At 43.6% G+C, this 17,071-nt stretch overlaps 1 protein-coding gene across 1 annotated transcript in view; it reads left to right on the top strand.

The window, feature by feature from the left end:
• Positions 1–17,071, top strand: part of oca2 (oculocutaneous albinism II) — a gene marked incomplete at both ends in the record, with an annotated part of 41,601 nt that overhangs the window by 22,144 nt on the left and 2,386 nt on the right. Inside the window, 6 exons of the mRNA XM_079740380.1 lie at positions 711–819; positions 5,196–5,323; positions 6,347–6,406; positions 8,003–8,107; positions 9,625–9,718; positions 11,278–11,371. Of these exons, the coding sequence (XP_079596506.1) occupies positions 711–819; positions 5,196–5,323; positions 6,347–6,406; positions 8,003–8,107; positions 9,625–9,718; positions 11,278–11,371 (590 nt within the window). The remainder of the gene's footprint in view (positions 1–710; positions 820–5,195; positions 5,324–6,346; positions 6,407–8,002; positions 8,108–9,624; positions 9,719–11,277; positions 11,372–17,071) is intronic.

The following is a 17,071-nucleotide window of genomic DNA, read 5'->3' as shown; positions in this document are numbered from 1 at the left end:
GTCACTCTTCCCCAGACTGTCACTCTTTACTATCCTGTATTTGTTCACTCTCCTGCCTCTTTTCACTCCCTTGTCTCTATTCACTATCCTGTCTCTCTTCCCCACACTGTCTCTCTTCACTCTCCTGTTTCTTCCTTGGACTGTATCTCTGCACTCTCCTGTCTCTCTTCACTTGGCTGTCTCTCCTCCCCTCGACTGTCTTCCTTCCCTCGACTGTCTCTCTTCCCTCGACTGTCTCTCTTTATTATCCTGTCTTTGTTCACTCCCCTGTCTCTCTTCCTTCGACTGTCTCTTTTCACTCCTGTCTCTCTTCTCTCGACTCTCTTCACGCGTCTGTCTCTCTTTACTCTTCTGTCACTCTTCCCTTGACTGTCTCTTTTCTCTCCTGTCTCTCTTCCCTCGACACTCTCTTCACTCTTCTGTCTCTCTTCCCTCGACTGTCGCCCTTCCCTATCCTGTCATTATTTACAAACACGGTGGCAGTTCTAGTGTGCAACACAACAATTTCACTCCATAACGACCTAATTTCATCACTTAATCAGACAATCATTTCATGATCAATTACTAAACGTTGATAAAAATAACACTGCTGCCAACACAAAGTGGAGGGGGTCATTGTGTATCCATGTATAAGCCCTATAACACATGAACTTAATGAAGACCAGAACAGCAACCACAATTACACCCACCACTCTCTCTGCCCTCCACAGCACAGGATAACCGACACAGTTCTGCTGGTCAAGTGTGTCTCCGTCCTCGCTGTCGTCATCTTCATGTTCTTCCTCAACTCCTTCGTTCCCAGCATCCACCTGGACCTCGGTAAACCCAGCCCACATCACCCCCCCCCCCCACCCTTACCCCGTCCATCCATGTCCCCGAATAATATCTTCCAACTCGGGTGTAACTATTGTTTCTGAAATCATTTCTGAAAACGTCAAATCTAGTAGACTTGTTCGTCGTCAACTCCGAGGTGCTGTAAGCCACCAGCTCAGTGACTTATTACTACAATATTGTTTATAAATACCTGGTATACTGTGTCCAGTATACCATATACTGTCCTGAGGCGGTAATAGTGATCCAGTAATCTTACATCTTAAAGGTTTATATTTTCCTACGGTGAATAGAAGCCCATTACTGTACGTTATCTTACCTACTTTTTGTCGTTTCCTCCTCCTCCATGAAATATGTTTCATTACGACCGGAGATACATTACAGATATCCTCAAAGCTGTGGTTCTGTTCGCTTTAGATATAGAAACATTTAGGATGTAAGAGCCACAAAGATGTCAAATATACTCCCTCAGTGTACCAGGTGCTTAAGAACAGTGTTTTCCTATTTGTTATTCACTATTTTATAATTAGAATCAGAATCAAGTATTTTAGCAGATGCTCCAAAGCACCGAACAGATAATTCACATACATGCAATTAAAAAGCAGGTAGGGGTTAGGGGTAATCTTACTCTAAGACGCTTACAGGTTGGTGGTGGACATTGGGGATCTAACTAAGTGCTTTTTTTGGCTGCGAGTCAAACACCCTAGCCACGTGTATACTATCCTGCCAGTTCTCTGTTGTCAGCTTCTTAAACCAGTATATCCCTTATCTTGGATGTAAAGATAAGGATTATATCTCTTCCTTCGGACTTTTCCATCTCAGGCTTGATTGTCATTGTGTCTGTCGACAGCTGCTTTTCTGCAGTGTGGATCTAGCCTGTAAGCACAATTAACACTGAAGTTAACCAAATGATCTCTGCTGAAGACCAGAAAGCAGACGTGTTCAGTTAATAATACAATCTGCTGGGAGCCGCCCCCCACACACACACACATACATATACACATTCACACATATGCCCATGACAGAGAGAGAGAGAGAGAGAGAGAGAGAGAGAGAGAGAGAGAGAGAGAGAGAGAGAGAGAGAGAGAGAGAGAGAGAGATATCTCTCTCTATTCAAATAGAGCTTATTATTAATGTACTCAGAAAGCAGGGAACAATCAGTCCTGATAACCGGCCACAACATCACTTTGAGGAAATGAGACGCCATTATGCATTCATTCGGTTTAGTTTAGCTCTTATTATGGTCTTGATTTTTAATGATCCAGGTACATGTTTTTGTACATAATTATGCAAAATCCCTACAATAGCACATCTATGTCTGTCCCAGCCGGTGGGGCCCTTGGAACCAGGCAACATTTTTAATTTCCCTTCTGAGTCACCTGGTTAACATGATTAAGATATTTCGTAACCCTTCACTTTTGTACAAATCGTTTTCGTAACCCTTCACTTTTTGACCAAGAAAATAATGTAACTTTTTTTCACAAGTTGTTGTGGCAAGATGCCATCACGTAATCATCCTCCAGCAATAAGAGACCAGGTACAGATCTGAGCCTGGTCAAAATGTGTCTTACTAATTCTATATAAGGCCTGTATGTTAGAATTTAACTGAATTTGAAGCATGGCCGTCTTCCAAGAACAACCATTGTGAAATCAAGATCATTTTGGTGTCCAAGCAAAGCACCCATTTGGTATGTTTACAGACTTTCTGCCCCCTGGTGGCTCTGAATCACTTAACCCTTCTTTAATCTTAGAAGATGTATACGCAATGTTTTTTTGGCAGAACCATTCAATATCTTTTAGCCTTGGCAGTGTCTTCCGCCACTTGGTGCGGACGAATTGCAATCAGAGGCGGCTCGCCAAAGATATTCTGAAAAACAGTGTTGTGTTGTGTATGATGAATGAGCTGTCACCATGGCCTCAGCCTCCTTATAATTGGAGCGCTAGTAGGCTGTCTGCTCCTCGCTGGACAGCCAAACCTAGGGAGCTTCTTTCTCCCCTCTTCCGACCTTTTTCAAATCTAAGTTGATGCCGTGCGGCTTTGTTGCGTTGGTGTCGGTTGTTTCGCCATTAATCTGACATGACAAGTAGTGTTGTGTTAAATGACGGACAACAAGTGTCCTTCTTTTAAATGAAGGACCTGTGGGATGCCAAGCCTGATTACATTTGGGGTGGGACTCTAGATGGAGGACAGAGGAGGCCGGCGGGTAGCATGTCTTGTAATCCACTTGCTGTGATAACGAATAGCGGTAATAAAGGCAACACTCGCTGGGGGTTTCATTCTACATTACATAGGAATGATTTGTTTCTATCAAATCCATCATTCAACCATAACGTTTTCAGCAGGGAAAGGATCCTCGCTTCCCTGACCACAGATACGATTACCGGGTAATGCAAGCAATGCTGGATACGAAAGCTCATTTGACCACATGACCCAGTCATGCGGCCTGATTGGTTTTGCGTTTAAAGTCCATTTAAAATCCAAGCGAACCACCGGTGGCTCTGCTGGGGATTCTGCTTTTACACAATGTGGAAAACATACTTCAGTTTCGCTGTCTTGCCTATGTAAAACCGAGGGGGTATATTCCACCTTCATCATGGAGCCGGCTTTCTTGGTTCATTGGAGTAGGCGGGGCTACGCACGGAGAGTAGATCTCTTTAGAATAATTTGAATACTCTGAATGTTTTTTTTTCAAGCCACTCGCATGCAAGACTAGGCTACATACAGAGTCGGCTACATCTGAGTGTAGACTACAAACGCGATTAACTATTTAAAAGCGCAAAAGAAAAAAAAAAGCGCCAACATATTCTTGAGTTTGCTGAACACTTGGTTTATATCCCGACAGAAGCCTCGTAAGGAATGTTCCTCTGCTACTTTCTCGTAGACCGCACCATCTTTCAACGTCTTTGTTAAATGCGACTGCATCGCCTTCTCTCCAATGATGGTCAGCAGCTCGCGGATTTCGCAGTCTCTTCAATTAGAATTACTCATGTTGATGTCGCTGCGTCACCAACAACTCTATCCAGGTTCTGCCCCTGGATCTGCGATGCCATCTAAACGCATTTACATGAAAATGAACCCCCCAATATGTGTAGGGTTCGAGAGGGTAAATTGGGGTGCGAAATCAAGCCGGTAAATAACCTCCGTCAGTGTAAATGCACGGACCATGCCGGTATAAGACGGATATATTTGGCAGTGTAAAAACGACTACTGAAAACCATCTTGCATTTGCACTATTCACTATCGAGAAACCATTCACTATCTGAAAAAACATTCACTATCGAGAAACCATTCACTGTAGAGAAACCATTCACTGTAGAGAAACCATTAACTATTGTACAAACCTCTGGTCAATGTTCCTTTATATTTCATGTCCTAAATATGAAGTTAAAATATTATGATTAATTATTTAATTCTTCATCCGTTAACGTTGGTTTGCGTCATGGATAATTGTGCACTCTATCCTTGACAGTCTCAAAGGGCTTGGCCAGCACATATTGGCAGATTAATTTGAGAAGGGTTGATGGTAGAATCAATAACCTCTTCTTCATGTATGTTTGAGAGTGACAAACCCATTTTTCAGCACAAACACCCTACTAAAACTGTACAATTTATCAAACACAGTATAAGTATAGACTAAAAACATGGGCTTCAGTCTGTTCATGAGGCCGTGCACCTATATTTTCCTAAAAAATGACATTATTGTCCTCCTCTTTGTTGTCCTCCACCTTCATCCCCGTCCTTTCCCTCTAACCATTCCCATCACGTGTGAAATGTCTTCCTAGATGGCCCTTTGCCTAGACATTAGCAAAACTTACCTGTTTAATGACATCTTCTCCACATCATTGCATACCAACACCACCGCCCATTCAACTGCACAGAGCTCTCATTCTCTTCTCTTCTGGTGAAATGTTTATACTTCTGCGTTCTCTGCGAGTTCCGGGGGCTATTACTCAAGTAGGATCCAAATATATTATTTAAGCTATTCCACAGCCAGCTTAATTTAGCTTGATGCCATCCAACATTACTCTGCAAAAAACAAGGTTTCCAGTATTGTACTAATTAGAGTTAGCAGAATAGTGAACTTTGTTTACCTTTTACTGCTGATCAGTCAGTCTGTGAGCTAGGGGTCCTTAGGGGTCCTAAGCTGTTTATACATGAACAGAAAAAAGTGTTGTCTTGTCTACTGATCATTGATGTTATTTGTTGATTGTTTTTTTTCTTATAATTTTTTTTAATGATATTTTTCATTGATTATGGATATGAATTTAGACGTAAGATTGAACGAGGAATGACGTTTAATGATTATCAATTTGGCTGATGATATTGTCTATTGGTGATCAATGTGCTAACTGACGATGTTCAGGCTGGATCGCCATCCTGGGCGCCCTGTGGCTGCTGGTCCTGGCAGACATCCAGGACTTTGAGATCATCCTGCACCGTGTGGAGTGGGCCACGCTGCTCTTCTTCGCCGGTCTCTTCGTTCTGATGGAGGCATGGACCTTTCCCGAACACATATACAGACTCATATAAGATATGATGAGAATCACTAAATAATAATGATCATTTCAATAATTCCAGTCAAGTACAATCGCTACAAAAGGGATTTCTAAATGAAATTACAAAAATAAGCATATTCAGTTTGATTAGATTTTCCCAGAATATAGTAGTTATTACAATAATAATAGTAATTATTGGAATTACAATAAATGTAGAGCATTTCTTTCCAACAAGGTTCTTCCATGATTCTTTTTCTTCTCATAATCCCCTCATTATGATTAAAATATGAACATGGGGACGCCTCCAGAAAGAGGAAGTGGAGGAAGAAGCCGCATCAGCATGATTGAAAAAAGTGCTTTAATTTACATTTAGGGCATTTTGCAGACGCTTTTGTCCAGCGACTTGCAACCATTAATATACACATTAACACATCGACAGCGGTGTCAACCATGCAAGGTGACAGCCAGCTGGTTCGTTAGCAGTTAGGGTTAGGTGTCCTGAGCAGGGAGACCTCAACAGGGATCGAACTAGAGACCTCGAACACTCAGCCGGGGATCGAAATAGCTCAAGGAGACCTGGAACACTCAGTAAAGGGATCGAACTGGCGACCTTCTGGTTACCATTGAACTCGCTCTACCTCCTTAGCGACTGCCGTACTGCTTTTGTGTCGGTCCTTCAGTTTCTTCTCAAAGTCTTTATTCAGTAAAGTTTGAATCACCTGTAGCGCCTATTTCAGAAGATTAGCTGTTTCTGTCCTCCATGTTGGACCCTGTGTTCTCCCCATGCCCCTCCTCCTCATGTCTCCATGATGGATCCTATGTTCTCCTCTCCCTCCTCTTCACCTCTTCCTGTCCCCACGTTGGATCCTGTCGTCCCCTGCTCCTCATCCTCCTCCACTCCTCTGGTCTCCATGTTGGATCCTGTGTTCCCCTCCTCCTCCTCCTTACCTCCTCTCGTCCCCATGTTAGATCCTGTGCCCTCCTTCTCACCTTCTCCTGTCCCCTCGTGTCCCTGCAGGCTTTGGCTCAGCTTCAGCTCATCGACTACATAGGAGTGCAGACAGCTCTTCTGATCAAGGTGAGTCATCTTCATCACGTTTCATGTTTTTCTTCTCTTCCTCCTTCTTTTCTTCTATTTTTCGCTGACTCCCCCCGCGAGACCACTTAGAATGATTAGTTATTGATAGCTTAACAAAGTAACAGCATTGCATTGAGGCTTATTATTAGTCACTAAACGACATTATATACTATCGGAACATGCAGGCCTAGAGTAATCTAATGCAATGTCGTAAAGGGCCCTTATTTTAATACCAGGTGGGATGTTGATTATCTATGATGAAGTTATTAAGTGTTAAGTTGGCATTAGTCATTTGGGTTCTAGTTATATATAGTAAGCTACTCTAGATGCTATACCAAGAGTTGTATACAGTCCAAGTACTCATAGCAGTGGCTGCTATAGTATTAGAATGATGTGTACTAATGAGACACTCATTGTTCTGCCGTACTGCACTGAGGTGCAGCGTGAGGGCTATCTCAGCCCCATTGTTAGCCGTGGTCGAGTGCTTTGGCGGGCAGCATGCAGGAGTGTTTCCTGCAGCAGGGTTGTGTCAGCCTTCATTTGGGGAGCCACCGCCCGGCTGGCAATAATCCCACCTGACAGGCCAACTCTGAGTTCCACATATACCAGCTCTGATACACACAGAGTATACTCATACATTCTTAACCTGATACACCCACACACTCACACCCACACCCCCCCCCACACACACACACACACACACACACACACACACACACACACACACACACACACACACACACACCCCTATATACACATACCTGCTCTGATGCACACACACATAAAAACACAATACACAACACAAACATTCTTAATCTGATGCAACACACTGATACAACAATCACACCTAAACACAACTATACACTACACACACACACACACACACACACACACACACACACACACACACGCTTAACACACTATAAAGTCTGGGACTGTGACAGACACAGGGAGGGAGATGTCCGTCTGAGTGGGGCGATAGCTGTCCATCTGCTGCCACGCAGGGCACAACGCCAGCGCAAGACCTTATGTTTCCCACGTGCACGATCCCGCATGACTTGTGTTGCACACATGCACGCTCCTGCGCAATGTTGTGTTTCACAGGTGCACGCTCCCGCACAATGTTATGTTTCACACGTAACGCTCCGAAGGTGCTCCAGGGCTTGGTCCGCAGCGATTTGGGGGTTGGCCGAAACTCTTGGCCAGCAACATCTTCATCTCCTCTCTCTCTCTTCCTCCTCCGTCTCTCTCTCTTGCTTCCATTTCTCTCTCTCTCTCCCTACCTACTCATCCATCCCTCTCTCTCTCTTCTCCATCTCTATCTCTCTCCCGCATTCTCCCTCTTCCATCTCTCTCCCTCCGTCTCACTTTCCTTTTCCATCTCTTAACTCTCCTGCAACCATCTCTATCTCTCCCTCGTCAATGTCTCTCTCCCTCCTCCATGTCTCTCTCTGTCTGAATAGAGGAGCCCTCTAGTCTCCTTCCTGACTTGGCCATGGGGTTCTGCTGTGTTTGCTCTTCTGCTGGGGTCGAGCAGTTTGGCAGAGAGGGCAGCCTTTCACCATCCGTCTTTCTGTGTTTGTGCGTGTGTCTCAGGCTGTGCCAGAAGACCAGCGTCTGGCCATAGCCATCATCCTGGTGATGTGGATCTCTGCCCTGGCCTCCTCGCTCATAGACAACATCCCCTTCACCGCCACCATGGTAGGAGGAACATGAGAGTTATGAGAATATTATCTTGTAAAGGGATCTGTATATAACAGGATTCTGAAAGGAATAATACAGCCTAAAACAGTTGCTATAAGATTCACTAAGACCTAGGTCTACTAAAATCTCATAGCCTGATGTGAGCATGTTTAGTGTTTGAGGTTCATAACTAAATCCCATTCTCATAACACGATCAGAGAACAAAAAGTACATGTAGACTAAAAGACATATCTTTATTTAGACGTCTTCCAGACAGACCATATATCCAGCTCTGTGATACTTCATTTGGAAGCTGACATTGATGGATGGTGACCGCAAGTCATTTAGAGAGGGTCGGAGATGGACAAAGAGATTTAATAATTTCAAAAACTGTTTCTTTAAATCAATATTTCTTATGCAAGTTCAGATCTAGCTCTTGGAAAATGATAGTCGCTCCAAATTGAAACCAGGGCTTTCATTTAGCCAGCGATCATTACATTCAATTCCGCTCCAGTTCTCTGCAATTAAAGCTTTGGAACAGGGTGTGCTGGGGGTTACAAAGACCACAATTACAGTAGAAATAGAAATGTTAAATACAAATATAAATAGAAGAGAAAATGACCAGAAAATGATTTGTGTCTATCTATAGCAGAGAGAGTTTAGATCGGCTAGCCAATAGGCTGTTAATGTTCCATCATGGAACTCAATGTTTATTTCTTTACTAACTGCTGATTAATTGTGGTTGACAGATAGACAGATTGACTTCAGGGTCAAACACAGACACCAACCTAACTACCAAACTGCATTTGTATCCCCAAGTTGACAAAAATACTGTTTGTGACTGCTTTGTCCTGCGTTATTAAGGCTGAATGGTAGAATGTGATCAGTGATAAGCAGCTAATTATATAGCGACTGCTCCATCGATCTCTTTGAATACCATCTATAAAACGTTTCATAATACAGCACTCTCAGTAAATAGACTGAACAGTGATATTGTGGCCTGGCTAGCCAATTTTCCACACAGTTAAAGCTGTTTTTGATTGTTTTTAAAGAGGTTAAATGCTTTCATTTTAAGATAATGATCAGAGGTGTGTGTGTGTGTGTATTTGTGTATGTATTGTGTATGTGGGCACGCGTGCCTAATTACTTACATGTACTATCCTGCTGTGGATAAACAGCCAAAACACAGCATCTCTTTATCATCCAACCAACAAATCACAATCTGGCTTGTGTTCACTTTGCATAATCTACATCAATATTGTACATTTTTAGAAAGCATAACCGCTATACTACTGCAAGAAGTATCCTTGCCATGACTTGCATATTGTCTTTGTTATTCGTCACTTCAGCTGTCAACTTTATCTAAAGCATCTGACAAGTGACGCTGAGAACAATGAAAAAATACAATCACACTTGGAGTAGCTCCAAAAAACTTGAATGTTGTTACTGTTTAAAATGACAGACAAGACAAGGGGTACTAAGTTTAGTTACCAGCAGGGTTTGTCTTCCTGATCCCAGTCCTCGTCTGTCCTCAGATTCCAGTTCTCATCAACCTGAGTCAGGACGAGGACGTCAACCTCCCTGTCAAACCGCTCATCTTCGCACTTGCCATGGGGGCCTGTCTGGGAGGTGAGCTGACTCCTTCACCACACACCTATAATCACCCAAACTTCATCCTCCTCTTCCCCAAAAACCCTGACATTTCCCAACTTCATCCTCTTCTTCCTCAACTTCCTGAGATCACACAAACTTCATCCTCTTCTTCCTCAACTTCCTGAGATCACCCAAACTTCATCCTCTTCTTTCTCAACTTCCTGAAATCACCCAAGCTTTAGCTTCCAGTTCCCACAACCCTCTGAGATCACAAAAAAAACATCTTCAGTACCCTTAGATCACCAACTTTCATCTTCCTCTACACACCATGAAATCAACCAGAGAATCCTCTCCGTACATACCCTGGATGGCTCAAACATCTTCTCCCTCACCTTCCAGCTTTTGTCTTATATCAATCTAACCCATTCTCTTGTGTGCATCCTAACCGACATGCATCCTCCTCCATAGTCTCTCTATTCCTTCTCTAAAGTCGCTTGGCCACTGGCCTCCGGATGCTCTTGATAGATTCTCACAGCACTTTGAGGACTTTGACTCTGTTTTATAGATGGGCCCTGTCAGGGGGACGACATGTTTGTGCTGCAGGTGATTGCCGGGGCTTGCGCTTGTCGCAGCTGAGCCAACCCCACCCCCCTGTGAATCTGTAAACGCAGCCGCTGACACGCTGGCCTTTTAGCCTGTGCAACACAGCAGGGCCGACGGGCTGACGGGTGAAAAAGTTGTCGCTGTAGTTTGGGTTTAATCGTCAGTCACAGGGAGGGCGACCCGCCGAGGCCCCGGAACCACTTTAAACACGCTATAGCAAACATACAAACTGAAAATAGTGACTTTAAGAAATACCAGTAGTGATAAATAACACCAGTGGTACTTAATACCAGGCGTAATACTTTATTGTCCCTAAGTAAATGAATGTATAACTTCAAAAAAACCTGATTCAACCAACAGTACAGTGGATATTTCATGTTTTTAAAATATTACTCCTCAATTAATTTGAAAAGAAGTTAACGCTCATCAAGCTAATGGTAGCTGAAAAGGGGAGGATGGGCCTGTGATAACCAGATGATAGATAAATCTGTAGCCCAGTCTGTATCTGACAGACTGATGGAATAATCACATACGCATGATGCATTGTATCAGCGGCCTGATCGGCTGTCACTTTTCTCAAGGACTCTGATAAACAAAGTCAATCATTTCATTTCCTGTGTCTTGATAAACTTCCCCTCCATTACTAATTCCATTATTTTTGACGTATTGCTGTTGACAGACCAACAAAAAGCCTGCCGGAATTCAGCGGACCTAATCTGGTGCAAATTCTTGATGAATATGTGTCCTTAAACCCGGGCCTTCCAGAGGGGTTGTAGCGCAGTGATCCAGTTCTATGATTGGTTGGCATTTAGTGCTGGGAGCCAATGGGGTCGAGGCAGCCACCAGTACATGCTTTCGTTCTTTCGTTTCACTCACTGCAACCCCATTAAAATGTTTCGAGAGAGAGGAAAATAAAGTTGAGATTTTTCCTGTCAATCAAGCAGAACAAAGACTTATTTTAACATTGACTGACTGACTGTCTTGTTTTGAAGGAAACGGAACGCTGATCGGCGCCTCTGCGAACGTGGTGTGTGCTGGCATCGCAGAGCAGCACGGCTACGGGTTCTCCTTCATGGAGTTCTTCAGGTCAGTCGTACTGTCATCACAGCACTTTTTTCTCTAACTCAAAGTGGGCCCATCAGGCTTGGTTAACAACATCTACAACATCGACTCGGTTTCCACAAAAGCTTTTTGGGAAAAGTTAGACCACTGACCTCATCCGTCCAGGATTTGCGTTCTCCCCAGAATAATGTCAGTTTTTCAAGGAAACTGATGAAGAATCCTTCCTTTTATTAGAAAATAGCAAAGTGTGACACATCTTATCAATCTTATTCGTGTTTTTTTTTTAAGTATCTCCCTGGCCTGACAATAGCATGTAGTTGCTCAACTCAAGTTCCCAAGAAGTTTCCTTCTCGCTTGCTCAGAAAAAAAACTTTTACTTTTAAGATCTGTTCAAAAAAGCCAGAGCTCATTAAATGGCATGCAGTTTCTGAAGAGTTTCGAGGTTGCACCCTCAACACGGACAAAAAGCAATTTGGAACAGGCAGTACTTCTACTACGGTATTCCTTGCTGTGCCAGACTAGTTGACCTGACATGATAAGGGCTTGGGAATTACTTAACATGTTATGCCCCGAATATGTGGTATACAGCAAGACGTGTTTAGGACCGCCGCTGCTGTTGCTCTGACCGTACCCCTCGGTGATGTGACCAAGGTCTAACCGTTTTGAACGGCTGATATAGAAGGAAGTCCCCTTTCTATCCCTGTCTTCCTGCTCGGATTTGGTCATTTACTATCCTATTAGTTTAGTCCCTATGAGCAAACCACCAGCAGAGGGGCATCATGGGAAATTCTGCCTCTGCTTGACATATGAAATTTCACCTGACGAGCGCAGATGACTGAAGCTCTGAAGTCAAGTGCATCATTAGTCATAACGAGGAAATCAAATCCCAGGAATAAAAACTCTGCCACAGTGTATGCATGCTGGGTTCAGAAGAGAGGAGTGTGCTGGGGAGTGGTGAAGGTAATAAACACCTTCGTTTTCCGCGTGCCTGATAAGAAGACCACGTAACTGAAGTCTTGTGTGATCCTCTCACTTTCATTCAGCGTCTCTCAGACGTTGCCCCATCGCCCCCTCCCTCGTTCGCTGTCTCTTCTTTTATTTTCCCAGAATTCCTAATGGTCATTATTTTACAGTGGAACCTTGAATACGAGGAAGATTTAACTTGAATGCAATCAGTTGATTGCGGCATGATTACAGTACCAGAACATTCTCCATGTGATTATTATTAAAGTAAGTGCCTCCTCTTTTAGAGGGGTTTCATACTGATTTTTATCAAACTTTTCTGGCCGTTTCTTTGAAGCAAGGAGAAGCATTTATAACCTTTTTTCCATCTCGCCGCCATTACATACACTGAACATATGTGACGGCTTATTATGAGAGGCTTATATGTTTCTTCTGTCCTTTACCTTGGAAACCCTTAACTTTCTGTGTAAAGGTAGGCTGGCATCCACAGACAAATTGCACATGCCATTAGTCTGGATCCTCTCCGCTCATTTTCGATTTTCAAGGGGTGTCACCATGGGCGCAGACCAAAATGCCTCTGGACTCAAATAGGCCTCCAACCAATCATAGCTAAGAAACGGGTGAACCAGTACTAAGCAAAGAAAAACATATATCTTTCTTCCCAACAAAAGCTTAAAGTGCAGTCGTTTGTTCTTCTTTTAGTGAAAATATACCGTCAAGTTCTCAATGGCGGAATCAACAGACCTTTCTACAGATAAGCGGCAGCCGTCTTTGTTGTCGTTGAATGATTGTCATCGTATTTATCCCCCCTCATATGAGATAAACGGTTGTGATTTATCTGGTCTATCTGGTATCGGGCAGAAATCCTTTTGTATGGAAGCAAATAAAACATGAGCTTGCAAGATTCGTCTGGCTCCCAGGGCTAGTTTAAAGGAGCACAAGGGTGTGAAAACACAGAGATTCCAGTCAAGATGGGTAACCCATCTCATCATGTGGTGACCCCTCCTCCCACACTCTCACCGCTCAGTTTGTGTCTGTCACACTTGTGGAGAGTATGGGTGCCAGCAGTTTGATTCACTGCTCATTTCAACGAGAGCCCACTTCATCTAGCTCCTCTTAGTCCTCAAGAGTCAGACCTCTGAGCTGTCTTTCAAACACCTACCATCTACCATCTCTGAGGTCGGGCCAAAGTTAGCCCGACCTGCCGCCAAGGGGGGCAGTAGTTCCGTCAGATGGGCATTGTCATCGGTCAGGGACCGTTCAGCGTCATCCTTCAGTGACGATTCAGCACCAGACTCTAGTCTACTTCATTGATTCATCTACAGTTTTGTGATTACAGCCTCAACATCCTTGATGAGAAAACAACTGTAAACATTGCCAAAGACGTCCTTGGTCCTCACAATGTTAATCTAGAGCTGTGTTCTTCACACATCTACAGTAGTGTTTCTATGGCCCTCACTTGGTTCGTCTGGTTTGTGTCCTAAAAATTAACCCGTTTAAACGGGTTAATTCATCCTGCTCCGGGTTCATTTAAACGATACTAGTGATTCTCAACCTGATTTGTGGGACAAGATAATATTCACTGTCGTAGTAATAATCACAATTATAACAATAATAATTAAAATTATTTCAAATTAAATCCAAATTATCTATAGAGCATGTTTTAAAACAGAATCAGAAATGTTTCTCACAAGGGCCTGTCGTATATAGGTATTTTAACTATAATTTAAAAAAGAGGGCAGTAGATATACAAGATAATGCTCACACAAGTAATCTACCCATCTCAACACACACACACACACGCACGCACGCACTCACGCACGCACGCACACAGTTTTCACTGCGTGCACGTGTGTGTGTGTGTGTGTGTGTCGGGGAATGCGTGCCATAATTGATCATTTGCAATTAGCTTTTCCACACTTCCCATGGTACATCATAATACAGCACAATTTTACAGACTGTAAAATTGTAGCAATTACATCCATTTGGTTTAAAATCCCATTAGAGTTATATTGGCGTATTGTGGTTAATGCACTGCGAGATTACGTTCAGGGTGTCATTTATAAAATGCACTCGGCTCTCGTGCTCCAGCCCAGAGAGATGGGCCTGGGCTAACCGCTGCCTACAGCAAGGAAGGAACCACAGGGGATGGTAATATATGGTTATTATGGGATGGCTGTGTGGAGATACAGGGGGATCCCTTTTACCCTCTGGCACAGGGAAACCGCTCTGGGCAGCTGGCAGGGAACTTCCTGAGGTGTCACCCAGCAGAGACACATAGTCCTGGACACGCCTGAAGCCTTGCCAACAGAACCCAAGGCAGGGACTGTAGTAGCACTTAGTAAATTCAGGTCAGCTGCACAGCAGAAAGTACTGGGCCGTGGTAGAGTTTATATCACATTTCGATCACATTTGAGCTTCGACTGGAACATCTTGTTCTTGTTTTGGATATATATTTCTGAATTAAACACCCTGGGAGTAGTATACCTTACTTGTTCAGCACCTGCACAACAACAATTGGATGTGTGTGTACATCTTATTTTACAATGTCCTGATTCCCCCCCCAGTGTAAAACCTGTTGAGTTTGAGAAGAGTCTCAGAGAGGTGATTTCAGAGAGAGCCGTCTTACAACACATCAGAGCTGCCTTCATGGCTAATCAACCCTCTTCATGAGTTCATTTTTATGCTTTATTATAGAGTGAGATAGACAGGAAGGTATGGGGGATAGACTTGAGGACATGCAGCAAAGGACTACGGGCAGGAACCGAACCCGGGTCGCTGCAATCAGGACTGAGCCTTAATGGTATGCGCCCTACCCGGTGAGGCACCGGCCCCATGAGCAGTGTTTTTAATGCTGAGCTGAACCAGCTCCCCAGGATTCTGTGTGCTGCTGTGTACTGCTTTCTTCATGCCTGTCTGTCCCTGTCTCTCTCCAATATTCTCTTACTTTCTCTCCATCCCTTCTCTTCCCTTCTCTTCCCCTCTCTCTCTCTCTCTCTCTCTCTCTCTGTGTCCCTTCTCTATCCCATCCCTTCTCTCCCTCTCTCTCTCTCTCTCTCTCTCTCTCTCTCTCCCTCTCTCTCTCTCTCTCTCTCTCTCTCTCTCTCTCTCTCTCTCTCTCTATCCTCTCTCTCTCTTCATCCATTCTCTGTCTCTCTCTCTCTTCCTATCTCTCTCATCTCTTTTCAGTTGATAAAAATGCAGAGATTAATGTCTGAGAAAACGTATCATTTTAGTATTTTAGCTTTTATCCAAAGTGCCTTACAGTGAATTCAGATACATATTATTAATGGTAAGGGTCAGGGCATTTTTGCGCCTAACCCTTGCAGCTAGGCTGCAGATATTTGGGATCGATCCTAGAACCTTTGGTCTGGGAGTTGAACACCTAAGCCACTACAGGATCCATGTTTTCCCAGATCTAACAGTTGTATTAACATGTTAATGTCAACATGTAGCAGTGGAAACCTTAATGGGTCCTTGTCCCACCATAAAAGGACCTGATACAACCAACAGTATCCGATCAAACTGTACCATGAGTGGCCTAGCTTGGAATAGTTGAGGCAGTGCGTCCGTATGATGACCACATCTGCGCATCCATAGATGGCGTTTGAGTAACAGCCTGATGTACAACACACAACCTTGGTCAGCTGCATGTGAACCATTAGTCCATTACCCATTGAACACATGGGTCTTCCGACATTGTCATTACTCGCACCCCATCATTAGGATCTGTGGGAAAAATCAGCTGGTCTGGGCTATTGTCGGAACACAAGGAAAGATAAACTATTGTTTCGCTCATCAAGCGCTGGTAATGAGAGTGTTGGTTGTGATCCGGAGTCATCTCCCTGCTGATAATTGGGTTTAATGGGCTTTGGAAGCTAATTAAATCTCTCTTTCACAGTATTGTAGCCAGCCCAAAGAGTTTTAAAGATATCCCCAGAAGCCTAACCACGGCTACAGTACAACAGATGGAGAGATTCTGGGCCATGCAGGATTTAAAACATTACGCATGAACGCTGCTAATAAGATCGTATCGGGGAAGTTTAGGATTTTGTTGAACATACAAATGACCCCCTCTAGATTAAATTTAAAAAGCTAACTTGTGTTTTTCTTGGGGGTAAGAAAGCCAACCGTGCTCTTTTCTTGTTACTGTGGGATTGTAGCATTACTAGACAATTTACAAACTAGAGAAGGAACTTTTGACGTAGATTTAACAAGAGTATGTTGCAGCAGAGGAGCTATAATAATGCAAACAGACAGAAAAATGGTTTCCATTCATCACGCCATGAACTGTTGCAAATGGATGACTCTGTCAGACGTTGAAATGGGGAGCAGAACGGCCAAGGAAAGGTCAGCGCCTTGTTCTGCTCCGAGGGAACGGATATGTTAGGAAAGGAAACCCCTCGCCATCCTTCACCTGAGGACTGTGGACACATCTGCTTAGTGGCTTGCTATGTGGGGCTTTCTGCTGTGCCCTAATCACATTGACCTTTTGTGTGGGAGGGACAATAGGTAACTGAAGAGATTGTACTTTATTACCACCTAAATGCTTTGTTGCCCATTATCCCAATTGGTATTTATTAGTTTACCCTAAGTACTCGTGTAGCCCAATGTGACATTTCCCAACGCAGCCACAGGCAAGATTACGGTATCGTGGCAGTGTTTGCTTAACAGTGCCAGGTGATATTTCTATTGGAGTAGACGGAGCAGACTAATTCTGTTAACATCTGGAATAAATGCAAGGAAAGCTCCAGTAGACAC

The sequence above is a fragment of the Pollachius pollachius genome (assembly GCF_949987615.1).
Source record: "Pollachius pollachius genome assembly, chromosome: 7".
Lineage (NCBI taxonomy): Eukaryota > Metazoa > Chordata > Actinopteri > Gadiformes > Gadidae > Pollachius > Pollachius pollachius.
The sequence above is the reverse complement of the archived record's forward strand: the minus strand, read 5'-3'. Positions and strand labels throughout refer to the sequence as shown.